This window comes from Diceros bicornis, chromosome X (genome assembly GCF_020826845.1).
Source record: "Diceros bicornis minor isolate mBicDic1 chromosome X, mDicBic1.mat.cur, whole genome shotgun sequence".
NCBI lineage: Eukaryota > Metazoa > Chordata > Mammalia > Perissodactyla > Rhinocerotidae > Diceros > Diceros bicornis.
Genome location: NC_080781.1, coordinates 67,807,326 through 67,823,565, shown reverse-complemented (window position 1 = coordinate 67,823,565; position 16,240 = coordinate 67,807,326). Strand labels below are relative to the sequence as shown.

General features: G+C 40.6%; 1 protein-coding gene across 2 annotated transcripts in view; it reads left to right on the top strand.

Moving 5' to 3' along the window:
- The window catches only part of NEXMIF (neurite extension and migration factor), a 147,958-nt gene extending 133,011 nt beyond the window's left edge, over positions 1-14,947 (top strand). For both annotated transcript variants that reach the window (XM_058536205.1, XM_058536206.1), the window contains exons 2-4: positions 7,927-8,052; positions 8,742-13,116; positions 14,008-14,947. In XM_058536205.1, coding sequence (XP_058392188.1) covers positions 7,974-8,052; positions 8,742-13,116; positions 14,008-14,101 — 4,548 coding nt within the window. In that variant the 5' untranslated portion in view covers positions 7,927-7,973 and the 3' untranslated portion in view covers positions 14,102-14,947. The remainder of the gene's footprint in view (positions 1-7,926; positions 8,053-8,741; positions 13,117-14,007) is intronic.
- Positions 14,948-16,240: the final 1,293 nt, after the last annotated feature.

Below are 16,240 nucleotides of genomic sequence, written 5' to 3'. Positions count from 1 at the left end.
AGATCCACAGATCTTATCAGTGTTGGACTACGCTGTTCTTCACTGCTTAGAATAGAGGACAAGTACCCCTCTTTCTTTGCTGGGAAAGCCTTGGAACTATCTCTGGAATTAAAAAGGAAGGCCAAGGATTTTACGAATGGTGAAACTGAGGCCCCCAGTTAGCCGTAACAGCTAACTCAGCATCTCATGGGAAGATTCCAGTAGGACCAAGATTGTTTCCAAATTCCTGGGCCAGGCTAGTAGTATCATTTTTGCTCATGGGATATTTTGTTTGGTTACATGTTGTCTTCAATTTACTTGGAATCATTTATAGATGATTTTTGTCTACTTACCTAAAAATCGCTGATCTATCAGGAAATGAGTAGATATGCCTGTAATTCTTTAGGGGTTCTAAATAAATATAGTAATTACTTTGATGTTTATTTCTTTATATTCTTGTTTCCTGCTTTGCGGGGTAGAATGAAGTAAGAGATAAGTAAAAGACTATAAAAGAAGACTACTATGATCACTTGGGACTTTTTCAAAAGCGTTTTACTTGTTGTGGTATCCCTGGTCCCTCAACCCCCCATCCAAAATTTCAAGTGGTGTTCTAACTAGGCATTATTAAATAGTTGAATTTATTTTAGCACTTTCACCTCAAATGAACTCCCAGCCCCACTTGTCTCCCAACTCTAGTCCAGTTGCAGCATCCTGCTTCCACAATGGGAGAAGAAAGGCACCATGATTTTTTGAGTGTACATGAACATCGTGTGTGTATGTGGAAGGAATAAATATGGTGCTTGGACTAGTATGCCTCAGGGTGACAACATAGAGCTCTAGAATACAGAGGCTGGAAGAGCAGTGCCTTCTTCCCAGATGGGTTTTGGGTTTGGCTTTTTCCCCACCCCCTTCTACTCTCCCTCTTGGGATAAGCAAGAACATTTTTCTTATTTGTGGTAGAATTTCATCCAATAAAGGCAAACAAAAAGGTAGTAGCCCTCTTATTAGTGGTTATTTTTATTTCTAACTTACATTCTACCTGATATGTAACTTGGTGCCATGGGTATTTTTCCAAGGATGTGTATGTGTTACCAACTCACTGTGTGACATTGGACAAGTAGTTTCCCCTTTCTGGGACTTGGTTACCCCATTTGTAAAATGAGGAGTTTGGGATTAGACTGTCTTCCAAGATTCTTCTAGCCCTATGATTCAGTGATTGTATTTCTGAAAAGAATTTAATAACATTTTTTAAATGAAGTTAACAAGCTAGATTAGCAGCAAGAAAAGAGACTAGAAACCATATGGAGAAAGGGAAAAGATAATTCAGCCTACAGTTATTATACTCAAGCATTAAACGTAACTCAGTGCTGCCTGTCAACAAAGGCACTCTGTGATTAGGACACAATCCTTCTATAAACCCATTCTCACAAAGTGCCGGGCTACAGTGGCATGGTCCTTCCAAGGACTCACCATCTTGTACACACCAACGGGTGTTCGAGGTTGGTCTCTCTGTGCTTATTGTGCCATTATACTGCCCATATGAGTCTGGCAACAAGAAGAAAGGGACTCTTTTTAGAAAGAAATACCCCATTCTTTACCTGACAAACAATTATTGGACTTTACCACTTGTTCCTTGGACTTGAAAGAGAAAGCAGGCAGGAGAAGTTATGAAAATTGAATTCTTTTGCAAAGGCAAAGGGACACTGAGATGTGCCAGTAAGGTTGAGCTACCTGTGATCTAAAAGTTTAGAAATTAAGACTAGTGGGGAGGCTGGCTATTCCTGACTTGAGCCCACGAGTGCTTCTGCTTGTTTCTTTCTACTCCTAATCCAGGTCTTATTGAATATTAGGTTTTCTGGCATTTGTATAGTGCTTTAACATGGACAATGAATTTTCACATACTTTCTCATTGATTTGTGGTCTTAAGTACTTGCCCTTTTGGAAATTTCTTTAGGGTCATGTCACAAAGGATGGTGTAGATAAGAACAGTGGGGGAAGGGAGAAAAGAAGAGGAAGGGAGACACAAATTTTGAGCTACTGAGCTAGGACAAAAATCAGCCACTATAGCTCCTGCCCAGGAGCCTAACAGCAAAGAGACGCTTCCCCCCACCCACCCCCAGACTGTTGGCTGCCAAAAGTGAAGGCAGGTGAAACATATAGAGCCCTGTCACTAGCAGCAGCACTCTATTTGCTGCCTCTGACAGGATTGGGGTAGGAATGTACAAAAATCAGAGGAATACAGGAAGGGACAAGAGATGGAAGAGAGTAAAGAGTGCCTTCAGGTGTACATCTTAGGCTCATCTCAGTATCACATAAAACTTAAATCAGAACTCTTCATAGATGTAAATTTTTCCTTGTACATGTAATTTCACTTTTTTAAAATTAAAAAAACACAAAAATTAAATGAATTATAGATTGCTCAAAGCTGGAAGAGCCCTTAGATATAGTCTAGTTCAACTCCCTTATTGTACAGCTAAGAAAACTTAGAACCAGAGAGGGGAAGGAGCTTATCTCAGGACACCCAGCTAGTTAGTGGTTGTACTCCATCCATTACATGATATCACCTCTTGTATATGAACTTTTTGTGCCTATCTTTTGAATTTTGGAATCTTTACCATGAGAGATGAAATAGACTTATGTAATATTTTTGAGATCTATAGAATTCTTTAGAGTTTAATTGTGGTCATCTCTTTTTGATGTCTCTCTCACCCTTAATATTTTAAAACTTATATGGCTCCTCATTTAAGCATGTTTTATGTACTTAAAAGCATCATACCTCCATATTTCTAACCTAGTATCTTGAAATCCTGGTAGGTATTAGAAAATGGAATTAGCCAAGCAGCATTATGGATATGAATGTGCTTTCTGTACTATTGTTGATTCTGTCATCCATCATACTGACTGGATTTGAACTGGAAAGAATCAGACTAGACAGAGCTTGGCTAAGCTAGCCTGGAAACCTTCTGTGGACATTTTTGCTACGGCACTCCCATCTCCTTGCTCCATTTCAGTCCCTAACCAAACCTGTAGATGCCTCATCTATACTAGCTGGCTGGTCAGTTGCCTCCTTTCCAGTATGACAGCTAAGACTCTTGTCAGCTTCATTATCCATGTTGGACCTGACAGTTGGGCTTATTACTCACCTTGCTTTATTCTCATGAAGATCCTGGCACCCGTATTTCTGAAGATACTCTGGCCTGGAATCCAACCACCCCTAATGCTCCTTTCACAACCATCTAATGCCTGCTTGACCTCTCTCTTCTCTCTATATGCTGACTCCTGCTCCCTCACCTACCACATCTAAATCATTTTCCAAGTGTATACAGCACACCTCTGCAGTTCTACTCAAATCTAACATCTCCTTTCCATTCCTATTTCCTCCTCTCTAATTCTAATCTTCTTGACCTCTCACACCTGAACATTGTTTCCTAACCTATTTCCCTACCTCTGATTCTCCCACTCTCACTAGTCCTAATGTTCTAATTATAGCATTCCTCTGCTCAAAACCCTTCATTTTCTTCCTGAATTAAGATTTGGGTGGCCTCCACAGTATAGCTCTTATGTTTTCAGCCATATCTTCTTGTGTGTACTTTATATTTTAGCAAAATGCTTACTGTTCCCAAATTCTTTGCCCTCTTTTCCTACCATCCAACGTCATTGTCTAATCAACTTCTACAGAGTACATACCATGTTCTAGGCACTATGTGAGCTAGGCTTTGTGGAGGTGGGGGGCGCGTAGTCTTTTGAGGGTATCAGATATAAAGAAGTAACGTCTATATAAGGTGATAAACACAGAGGAGATCAAAGTTCTTTAGGAACACAGAGAAGGGAAGAGACTAATTTTGTTTGGGGTGGGGAGAACCAAGGAAGGTGTCAAGGAAAAATTGAGTAAGGAATAGGAAAAGGAGGTGAAAGGGAGGCTGGAAAGGGGAAGAAGAGAGGGAGTAGAGGAAGGGAGAAGGTGGAGAGAGGCGTACCAGGCAGAGAGAATATCAAGTGCAAGACACCCAAAAGCAAAAACTGGTCTGGCACATTAAGGGAGCAGAGAGAGTTAGAATATTTGGGAATATAGGGGAAGGTAAACAGAATAGAAGGAGAATACAACTTGAGAAGTTGAGGATTGATCGAGAAGGATGTTATATGCAAGGCAAAACAGAAATGTTTGAGGCAAGTTGTCAGGCCTGTGATTCTGTAGTAGTTGTTCAGAGGATAGACTGGAGTGGGGAGAGATTCATGGCATCTCATGAGATTCCTTCAGCCTGGAATGCCTTTACTCTCCTCTATATTTCCCCATGCCCACCTCCTGAAAGACCATCCTCCAAAGTCCATCTCAAATGCTGCTGCTACTAGTGAAGACTTCCCTGATCTCTCTCCTCTCTAGAAGTGGAATAGTATCTCTCCATTTGGAACTCCCATAGAAACTTTTTGCCTCTCTTTCAGTATATTATACATTTATTAGAATTTCTCTATGGCTTGTTTTCCCCCAATAGACTCTGAGCACCTTGAGAACTTGGATCTAGTCTCATTCACCTATCTTTTCTACTGTAGTGCCTGGTACACTACCATGACCACAGGTGGTACCTAGTCAATTTGTTGAATTAATTTAAACTGATATCCCAGAGATCAGCACTACTCAAACCCCAAAGGCTTTGTTGTCCCAGGTCCATAGGCAAAAATATGATTTACTTTCTTGCCTTGCTTTTTCTTTTCCAGTTGGAAAAGGCCAAGGACAGCCCCCAACACAAATGCTGGTGTACACATTCTAGACTCTGAGACCTGAGGCTTAAAGGCCTTTGGGGAAGAGCATAGCAGCCTACTGGGACAAGATCTATGAGCCCTCATCAGGCCCAAATTAGGGGAAGGGCAGGTAGGAGGGATTGTCTTTCTGGTTTAATTGAGCGCTTCCTTTCTTCAAAATCCCTGTCTCCATGCTAATGTTATTTCAATGCCATTACACTGCATGATTTACCATGATCACTAGAGAAATTTGTTATACATTATTCCAAAAGTGCTAATTAATTTTACCTTAAAATAGATTTTTTAAATCCCACAAAATTTGTTGTCCTAAAATGCTGATAAGTGAGGAAAAGCTAAAGCAAGCCCGGAGTTCTTTATATAGTAACTATAAAAAATTATAATCCCTCTCTGAAATCATTTTTATAAACAGCCAAAGTATAAATAAGTAAACATGTGGGAAAATATATACCTTTAGGTTGTCTCGTTTAGAGCTGAGTTTTGAAAAGTCATAGGAAAGGACTCAAGTATTGTCTGCTCAGGGTTTAGCCTTCTAATTCTGTAGAACAAAGGCCCAAATAATTGATAATCACTAAGTTAGTATCTATGATACTCTCAGTTTTCCCTTTTGAAAAAAAAGGGGAACCTAGTAGAGCCAACCTTTCAGGGTGATTATAAGTGCAAAATGAGATAATTTCTGTAACTGTAACTGTAACCAGTCTAGCACCTAATGGGTATTCATTCCCTTCTTCCCCGCTTCCCAGCTCATCAAGTTCCCATACCCCTCTTCACTTCTTTATCTCTTGCCAAATTGTATTTCCTTTATTCTTAACCCTTTAAGATTCCCTTTAATTCAGAACTGTAAATCCTGGGTGCTTGGTTATATTTTTCTATTAGAAAAAAAAATTATGTTCTTAGGGAAATAACATCCCGGAGTAAAGTTACAATGGCACTAATATGTCCCCTAACATAGTGTTCTTGTCCTGTCTGACAAGACTGTATAATTCTTGATACATTGCTCCTGTATATATTTTATAGTACATTAATTTTTACTAATAATCAATACTTGTCTGAGGCAGCAGTTCTTTATTTCATTACCTGAAAAGGGGTGGAAGTATAGATTAGTAACATGTGCAAACTTATATTTCTACAGCCTTGTTTTGGCCAGGAGTTGGAAGTGGTAAGAATTATAGAGAAAACATTTTGTATTTTAAGAAAAAACACCCGGTCTCTTGATCAGGAGACTTGGGTCCCTTTCATAGATCTGCCATTATGTTATTTTGTGACCTTATTTTATTTTTTGTTTCTTTGTGCTTTGGTCTTCCTGGTGATAAAAATGGACTTGTAGTTAGCCTTAGGCATAAGGGACAAGAAGACACTAAATTATTAAAATGCACAAATAATTTGCCACTTATCAAGTCCCTGCCAAGATGGAATTAGTGGAGGGGTTAAAGAGGGATAAAATAATACCCAAAGTTCTATTGAGTTTCTTAAAAAAAACAGATGCACAGAGCAATCCATGATGGCAGTATGATTCCATCTGATCTATAGGGTCCTCTCTGAAGCAGAGGCTCAGCCATCTGATCTGTTCATTCAGTTCTACCACAAATGAATCCTCTTTGCCAAGGGATGGGGACTTTGACATTGCTAGCCACTCCTCTCCACCTTTTAGAAATCTCCAGCCCTTCTTTCTGCGTAAATACAACAAGTAAACATTTCTTTCTCTTTCCCTGGCACCTGTCATTTATTGGGTACTCTCAAGTCAGGTCTTGTATAAAATGAGAAGAAAGTTTGGCAATTCTGACATATAAATGTTAGGGGAAAACCAGGATCATCTAACATTTTAAAAACTGGATGATTGCCTAATACAGACTTCTTATTTTACAGATAAGAAAATAGGCCCAGATAGAAAAAATATCGTATAAATTGAATCATGTAAAACTGTGTCAGCTTACTGCTTCTTGTTCTCTCAATGCTGGACCTACCTTTTATAATATGCACATGAATTAGGGTAAGTGAATATGCAATTGAGATTCTTGTAATGGTTGCTTGGCCATCAGTAGTCTTTACTTTTTTTTTTTTTTTTTTTTTGAGGAGGACTAGCCCTAAGCTAACATCTGATGCCAATCCTCCACTTTTTTCTTGAGGAAGATTGGCCCTGAGCTAACATCCGTGGCCATCTTCCTCTACTTTATATGGGACGCCGCCACAGCACAGCTTAACAAGCGGTGCATCAGTGCGCACCCGGGATCCGAACCTGCGAACCCCGGGCCACCGCAGCGGAGCGTGCACACTTAACCGCTTGTGCCACCGGCCCAGCCCCATAGTAGTCTTTACTTTTTAATAAAGGGAAGGATACTTGGCTAAGGAGAAAGTCTAGGAAAAGAGGGGTTGGAATAAATAGAGATTTATAGTTGTTGTAGTGGCACATGGTAGATACCTCCATCTTGGGTGGCCTTGTCTCCTATCATTTTGCATATACCTAAGACCCAGGTAGGTGGGCAGGAGATGAGGGGCTATAGACATGTGTTCTGTGCCCTAAAAATACCAGATGATGCTGAGACCTTTTCAGAAATTCCATATCTCCTTTGTAGTCACATTTTAAAATCCTGCTGTGGGCTTGGAGGAATACTTGTCAAAACCAGCGTTAAGGTCATGAAAGTCAAGAAACCAAGGAAGGAATTCTCTACTTCTTTCATCCTTAGCAGTCAAATTTTAAGGCACAGAGAGAGAAAATCTGAGTGTGATGTATATGTGTATGTATGTATGAATTGGCTTGTTTTTGAAGAGCTTCAGATCATCTGAAGTAGAAATGAGGCAAACAGAAATAAAGCCAATCTCCACAGACACACACCCCTTATTTCAGGTTACTCTGGACTCTACTTTGTGTCCTTCCTAATTGGATGGCCATGATTAGGTTAAATGTCTTACGATCTGGAAAAAGGTGTAAGTTTGCCTGCTTCCTCAGATTTCTATTTTCAATAGTATGGTGGCCTAGAGGGGATAGAAGGATCTAGGATGTATGAATGAAGAGTGAATTTCCAAATTGGTTTATATGGTAGGTATAAACTATGAAACAAAAACAATAGCAGTAATGAAGCCAGCCTGGAAACAGGTAAATTCCGGTGAGCCTTTTAAGACCTCTCTAACCAAAATAAACTTAAAACAGAAAAAAAAATTTAATGACTGATACTATATATTTGAAATGTGCAGGTTGGACAACATTTGGACTTGGAATGAAACAATAAGAGGTTACATTCATGGATAACCAACAAGATAAGGCTGTTGTTGCCTCAGCCAACGGAGAAAAGACTCTCATTAATGGGGTCAAAGAAAATGGTAAGGGAATTTAATTATAGTACATAATATCTCTCCCAGTAGTCCTTGGTTATTACTATAGATTTCCAGTATCCACAAAGTTGCAGTAGGTTAAGTCTAGGATGTCTCTGAGATTCATGTTAGTCCTAAACTTTATTCCACCAAATCTCTAACTGGGCTAGAAGGGTCTCTAAGAGGTATGTGATCCAACCCCTTTGTTCTCCCAAATCATCTCTGTCAGATGAATACTTAAGTTCCTCAAAATTCCTAGTGAATTAGAAATATGCTCTGATGTGAGGCTTGGAATGTTTAGATTCAGTGGGAGCTTTGGGAACAGAGGTCTAAAGGATAGGACTGAGTCTCATAGCTCAAAACCATGAATAGTCCATCTGAGCATTTTCCTACCCTGAAAGTCTTCACTTTCCAATTAATCAAGCAGTCCAATTCTTCCCTCATTTCTGAGGAGAGCCCTGTCTGTGTCTGAAGAAAAAGCTGAACCTAAAGGAATATTATTTTCACTCATATGAATGTTCAGTATAAAATCAGGGTTGTTCTTTAACTTTGTAGTTTCTAGTTCTAAAGCTAGAGAAGCTGTGGCTTAGCTTATATAATAAGATCCAGTACCAGAAACTGATCAAGGGAAAGAGAGTTAATGAGTCTGGTCTAAGACCTTTAACTTTATTCTTGTCATTTATTTCCCTTTTCTCTAGACTCAGAGGACCAGGATGTGGCAATGAAGTCATTTGCAGCTCTAGAAGCTGCTGCACCAATCCAGCCTATACCGGTGGTTCAAAAAGAGACCCTGATGTATCCCAGGGGTCTCCTGCCTCTGCCCTCTAAGAAGCCCTGTATGCAAAGCCCTCCTTCTCCTTTGGGCCTGATTGAAGCACCTGAGCATGCTGCTAATAGTGCTTCTGTGAATGCCATCTCCCTTACATCTGGTGTTGCAAAAGGCCTGAATACATGGTCACTGCCCAATGAATGTGAGAAAGCTCCATTCACCATAATGGAGCCTGCAGGCATGTCAGCTCTGAATGGGGACTGCCTCATGCAGCCAAGCAGGACTTGCTTGGGCTGCTTCATGGAATCCAAGGATGCAGTAGATCCTGAGCCAGGGATCAGTCTGAAAGTCAGTGATCTAAATAGGGATTATGAAACCTGTGCAGTCTCTGATATAGGGATTCAGTGTATGAATGCTGGAGAAAACATGAAATACGGAGAGCAGCTGCTCTCAGACCAGCTCCTGGGCTTCCCCCTGCACAAATCAAGGGCAGGAGATAGACGAGAAGCTGAGAAACCTGACATCGACTTGGAGGATCCAGCTCAGAAAAGTTATTATGAGGCATTACTGTTAGATAAGTGCAATACAGAAGAGGCTTTGCTGGCAAATTCCAATCAGGATTGGGGTTACTTTGAGACTTTCATTAGTGAGAGTAAGATTGAACTGCTTGACCTCTGTTCCAAGAATGAGCTGTCTGTCAATCTATTCTCTGAAGAAGATGTGGATAACTACATGTTTGATGATGATGAGTCAACATTGGGCAGTGATGTCTGCTCCCTGAAAATTCGATATGAGTCTTTCCAGGACAATGTTCGAGACAAGACTACCCTTCTGATGCAGGAGGATGCCCAATTCAACTTTTTTCCCAGTGTCTTTACTACCTGCCCCAAGCGGGAGTGTAAGAGTGGGACCCTGAAGCAGAGCAGCGATCTTTCCCAATTCAAGGTCCCTGATGTGAGCATCAACTGGGGGGAGGAAGATAAAAACTTGGACAAGAAGAAAGGCAAAGAAGAAGGAAAGGAAGATAAAAGTGTAGAGAAAGAAGATGGGAAGGATAATGGGGAAAAATCTGCCTTAAATAAACCATGCAGTGGGACTGAGGTAGGACAGTTTAAGAATCCAAAGCAGGGCCATCTTGCCAATTCCTTGGAGACATCAGGGAATTTCAGTGATGACAGTTCCTTTATCGAGGTCTCTTATGATGCTATGGGGGAGATCAAGGACTGTAGCCGCTATATGGCTCGGGACACTAATTCTGGCAGCTCCTCCTCCCAGCAGAACTATGGGCTGCGAGCCAAGAGAAAAGTCAGGTACAGTGAAGATTATCTATATGATGTTGACTCACTAGAGGGTGAAAAAGTAAATGAGAGGAAGGAATGGCTGCCAGGTGGTTCCAAAGAGGAAGATGATGATGAATGGTGTCCCAAAAAGAGAAGAAAAGTAACCCGTAAAGAGCCCCCTGTTATTATCAAATATATCATCATCAATCGCTTTAAAGGTGAGAAGAACATGCTGGTGAAGTTGAGTAGAGTGGATGCCAGTGAGACAACAGTGAATTTGAGTGAGAATCAGCTCAGCAAATATGCCAAGCTGGCCCCCTTGAAGGGCTTCTGGCAGAAGAAGAAGAAGCAGAGAAACAGCAACGCAGACTCCAACAAGACACCCTTATGCCAAAAGCAAAGCTTTGAACCAGGTAGCTTTGAGGTGTCATTTCTGCCACCTGCTCGCAAACGAAAATCTAAACTTGGCAACAGGCACAGAATTCAAAGAATCCCATCCATGGAAACTTCATCAAGTGGTAAGCAGATTTCATTCTGCAATGATCAGAGGCAAGCTGGTAGCCGTAAAGAAGATGGAGGCCTGAAAGGTACACTGAAGTCAACCCCTCTGGCTCCCCCGAGCTGTGCAAATGGATCACATTTAAATGATATCACAGGCCCTGAATCAGTGAAAGTAAAAGCCCAAGATGCAGAATTTAAGGGGCCAGAGAGGAAAGTGCTCAACAAAATCAAATTTAAAAGTGAAGCCAGGTTAAAATCCAAGAAAATCAAAGCTGGGCAAGAAAGCAAGCCAGTTGTTCAAATGAACCCTCTTTTGGAAGACCAGTCCTCCAAAGGTAATTTAAAGAATGAAACTATTCCTGGGACCTCAAACAGTTCCCATCTATCTGAATTTCATGAGGCAAAGGTTGCTAAGAATTCTACTTTCCTACCAGCCACGTGCTCCTCTGAAATGCCTCTATCATCTGCTAATGTTGCCACCGATATACCTGTTATCCCCGGAGGCTATCTACAGACATTGTTAGATGCTTCTGACTTGTCAAATAATACTGGTATCTCGTACTTCACTCAACATTCTCCAGAACTAAATGAAGGCAACCTCACTCAAACAGAAAAATCATTTGTACCTCTCCAGCCTGCACAGGATTGTGTGCTTTCCTCACCCTCTGAGTCTCAGCTGCAGCAGTCATCCCAAAACTTCAAAATGGAGTCAAACCACTATGAAAATGTGTGGCCCAACAAGCCTACTTCTGGCCGCCAGGAATTCATGGCTGAAATCTCAAGGGAGATAGCTCCAACCCAATCCAGTGAATTTGGAGTCTCCCAAGTAGTCTCTATGGAAAATAACCTCACAATTACAACATACAATCCAATCTGCCTCAATAGTGGTGGCAGTAGTTGCAACAAGGTCTTATATGCTCCTGTACAAGACACCCAGCTCCCATCTGATGACTCTTATCAATTATGTCACTTTAATAATGCAGAGATCTGCTTTTCTTTCCAGCAGGGCCCAGTCAATATGGATGATGGTCGGCTCTTTAACTTTGATTCAATGACCCCACTCTCTGTCAACTCAAGCAATTATTGCTCCTTAAGCTTGAAGTCCTGTGAAAAGGATGGTGATGATGATATGACTGATGACTTCCTGGCCCATTGCAGCCCCAAGCTAGTGATCCAGCAGAGCATTGATGAGATAGCACCACTAAAGGAGTCCACTGACCTCCTGGATATCTCCAACTTCACTCCTGACAAATTCCGCCACTCTTCCCTCTCAGAGATGTCCCCACCTGACACCCCTAGTCTTTCCCCTCAAATTACCAGGTGTGAGGGTATCAAGACGCTAGGAACACTGAAGGGGTTCCAAGAGGGTGTCTCAGGACCACTGGGCAATATGGAGAAAATCAAGTGGGACTGCAGTACCCTTTCACGGCAGGTCCAAGTGGATGATGAATTTACTTTAAATAACCATCAGTTTCAGTTCCATATGTTCAATGATGAGGATTCTATCAGCCTGCTCCACAAAACCCCTTGTCTATCAACATTTAATGATCCATCTGGTCAAATGAGTACCAACAACAAAGTGTCAAAATCAAGAAAGAAAAGTTCACCCAACAAGAGTGGGGCTATAAACCAAAGCTCTTCTCAGAAGAACACCAGGAAAAAATCCCCCAAAGCCAACAACAAAGGGATTGAAAAGCCACCTGGCAAAACCTCCCGCCAGGTCCCTAAGTCAACAAAGAAAGGGAAATACATGGCTGCAATCAATGGAGACAAAATGCAAATTGGCATTGGCCGTGGGGGAGGTCAAATCAACAGTATATCCTCCACAGGGAAGACATTGGCCGAATGTATCCAACATGGTGGCCCTGTGGCCTCTTTGAAGATGCCAAATCAAAAAGGAATTTCTGGAGATTGGGCTTTGGGGAAGGAGAGCAGCCCAGTCTGGAGCGACATGAGCATGGGCACCAACACCAACAGCCTCCTGGATGATGACCAACGGGAGTTTCAGGAGCCTTCCTATATCTTGTCCAACATCGCCTCTGGTATGGCAGATGTTCAGAGATTCATGATGGCCTCCATAGAGCCCCTTTGGGAACCCATGGAGCACCATGAGGACCCCAACACATTCTACTCCCCTGAATCAAATAGTCTAAAATTAAAAACCCTCAAAATATTGGCTGGAACACCACAGGAATCTAAGAAAAAGGTCAACAGCGGGTCCCCAGGAGCCACTAAGAATCACAGGTCCATCAAGGGTATGAGTAAAAGCAATGGGAAAGCAGCGATAGGTGATCCTGGTGGCGCAAACATGCCTGGTTATAACGAGGACTCTCGCTCTGCCTTCTTTGATAAAAAGTATAATAACCTGAGCACTTTAGGCAATAATGGACCAACACACAAAAAGTTATATCGTCACAAATCCAGCTCCAAGGCCCTGAGAGATGAGAAGTGTAAGGGAAAGCGCATGGAGCGAGAACAGATCCACAAGGATGAGGCTGGGACAGCTTCTTTTGAAAAACTGAGGTAATACTGCACCAAAATGGCTAGGATGATGCACCCTTAGCTTTCCTACTATCTGCTAAGCCCACAGTCCCTCATTTTTTCCCTCTTGAAAGCAAAAATTTGCATGAAAGAAACTGTCCCATTCAATTTAAAAAGAAAAGAAAAAAGTGCATGAAAATTCCTGGACCTTTAAGCCACCCAAAAGATTGGGCAATTTTGTTTTGGCTTGGCTAGGGATAAGCTCTAAAAAGGCTACTTTTTCTGCTATTCAGCATTAGTTTTTACTTATTGAGAAAACAGAACTACAATATGCTCTTGAATGATTTGGGGAAGGAAAGGGCTTTGCAGTAAGAAAAATTTGGAACAACAGAATTAAAAAGTTATATAGACAAAAAGACAAGATCATTTAAGCAAAAAGAGCATAATTTGGAAAACAAAATCTCATCGTGGCGATTGAGTGCTTTCTAGTGCCCCCTGCTATTTGTATCTTTTTCTGCATCATACTGCATCTAGTATGATGTAAATAAATTTAGATTGTATGGGCCAGTCCCGTGGCTTAGCGGTTAAGTGCGCGCGCTCCGCTACTGGCTGCCCAGGTTCGGATCCCGGGCGCACACCGACGCACCGCTTCTCCGGCCATGCTGAGGCCGCGTCCCACATACAGCAACTAGAAGGATGTGCAACTATGACATACAACTATCTACTGGGGCTTTGGGGGAAAAAAAAGGAGGAGGATTGGCAATAGATGTTAGCTCAGAGCCGGTCTTCCTCAGCAAAAAGAGGAGGATTAGCATGGATGTTAGCTCAGGCTGATCTTTCTCACAAAAAAAAAAAATTTAGATTGTATGATCCCTTTGTGGGACATACACTAAAGCTAACTAAGATGGCATAAATTGTTTGGTTTTTCTGCAGGGATTCCGACTACAATCTCCTAAAAGCAGAAACAGCATTTTGGGTTTTACCTGTGTTTGAAGAAGAGACTCGCATTTTCCAGAAAGACATTTGATGTTTGTGTTTTATTTCTTTCAAAATATGCCTTGTGGTATGTATGTTGACATGTAAGTGCTTAAAGAAAAGAATTTTAAAGTATGGGAATAAGTCTTTGGAAGCAAACTTTAATCTGATGTTCTATGTAAAAGACTTAAAAAGTCATACAGTTGCACAAGTAGTTTATGCACTATTTACCCAAGGAAAAAAAGGAAAACATTGTGCCAAACTACAAACAAGTGACTGTATTGTATATATTTTTACTTCTATATCAACATTTGGTTGTGAGTATTTGGGGAGCTTGTCCCTGTTGATTTACTAGAAACATTCCAGTGATTCTTGCTATTAACCACCCCCACTTATGTGGATAGCACCTGTAGATCACAGTGGAAAAATATGTTGTGTTATACACTTTACCAAAACTTAAAGGATATTGTTTGAAATGTGCCAAATTTCCTTACCTCATCTCACAGACTCACCCCACAGTTTAAAGCTCATTAATGAATTTTTTAAAATATATATATATGCATACATATATTATTTTACAATTTTAAACTCAACTGTCCTGTGTGGAAACATGAACAATTAAACAAGGCACAAAAAAGGGTTTGTTTGTTCCATTGTCTAAGGGTTAAAATGTTGGAAAAGTCTGGAAGTCACAACAGCTAAGTCCACCAGGGACCCAAGTATATGCATTTACAGAACCTTTTACAAGGAAACGAAACAGCTGCTTTAAAGTTTGTTTTCTAAAAGCAAAATCTGTAGCTGAAAATTATTTAAAGTGCAAAGTTATATTGCTGATACTTTATATCTCAGTTTTATATATTTTATAATAGTCTGGGATAAATTATAAAATAGCTATAAAATCAACACTAATGATAAATGAAGTACATAGATTGCTTTTATTTAAGTAGTTTTCCTAAATGTTTTATTCCAGTTTTGTCAAAAGTGCACTCATATCATGGCTTTAGTGTTCTTTAAGTGTTTAATCTTGCATTGCCAATGTCATTTAAAGAAAATGTTAAGGCATCTCAGTTCACTTCCTATGAGTTACGTACATATATCAGATAAGGTGAACAATTTGTGGTAACAACTAATCGGGGCCATATATACTTAGTCTGAGGATGACTAGTGTTTGATGCCACACACTAAACGTAAATCTCAATTTTTTATATAAATTTTTGAAATCACAATTTTTTACTCAGACCTCCCCCCCTTTTTTTTTTTAATTTCACAGCTCCAACATCCCTCACTACTAGCATTTTCTTCCCCTTTATTCACCACTTGACGTCTAACATTTGATCTATTTTCCTTGCACAGTTGAAGGCCTGTGTGTCTGATGACTGATGCATTATGGCACAGATGAAATAATGGATGTGAAAGCGCTTTGTAGATCGTAAAGTGCTATACAGATATAGGGGATTAATATTATTAATGTTGTTGGTTGTTGTTGTTGTTACTCTTACTATTCTTACTAATCTTGTTACTAACCTATTAACTTGTGAATATATAGGCTGTGGGTGGGAGGGTGGAGAATAAGTGGGTGGGGGAAAAGGGGATTTTTAAAAAAGGGAAGATGTTTCAAAAGGAATAATTAAGCAAAATATGAACCTAGCTAGTCATTGCCACCTAAATATATTCACAAACAGAGAAGCAACATTTGAAAGTAGTAAGAGAGAAATGGAAGGAAGCCTGTCACTTATATAAGTATACACACTTCCCAGTCCATGATTCCTTTCACCAGCCTGCTCTACTACTTACAGCTAGGTAGTAAAATGAACAACCCTGTGTTCTTGATGGTGTGATTGTGTGTGTCTGTGGGGACGAGTGGGTGAGGAGCATTTTGTGAGGCTGCTTCAGGCCTATTCCTAGGCTTTGATGATCTGTGTGTGGTGAGTCCTGGAAAATTACTTAGTGGAAAGGCACCAGATGAAACATGTCTCCTGCTCTACAGCTGCCATCCAAAAGGGAAAATAATCAAACTGGAACACTTTCTTCTATTTCTCTACTCTGATAGCTAGCTGTTTGTACTAAATGGTATGGCTGGTTCCTAGGAACTGGTCTTTGTTTTGTTTTTGTTTTTGTTTTTGTTCTGTTTTGCAGCTGAATTTTGGTTTGGAATCACCAACTCTACCTGTATTGTTATCCCCAAGACTCC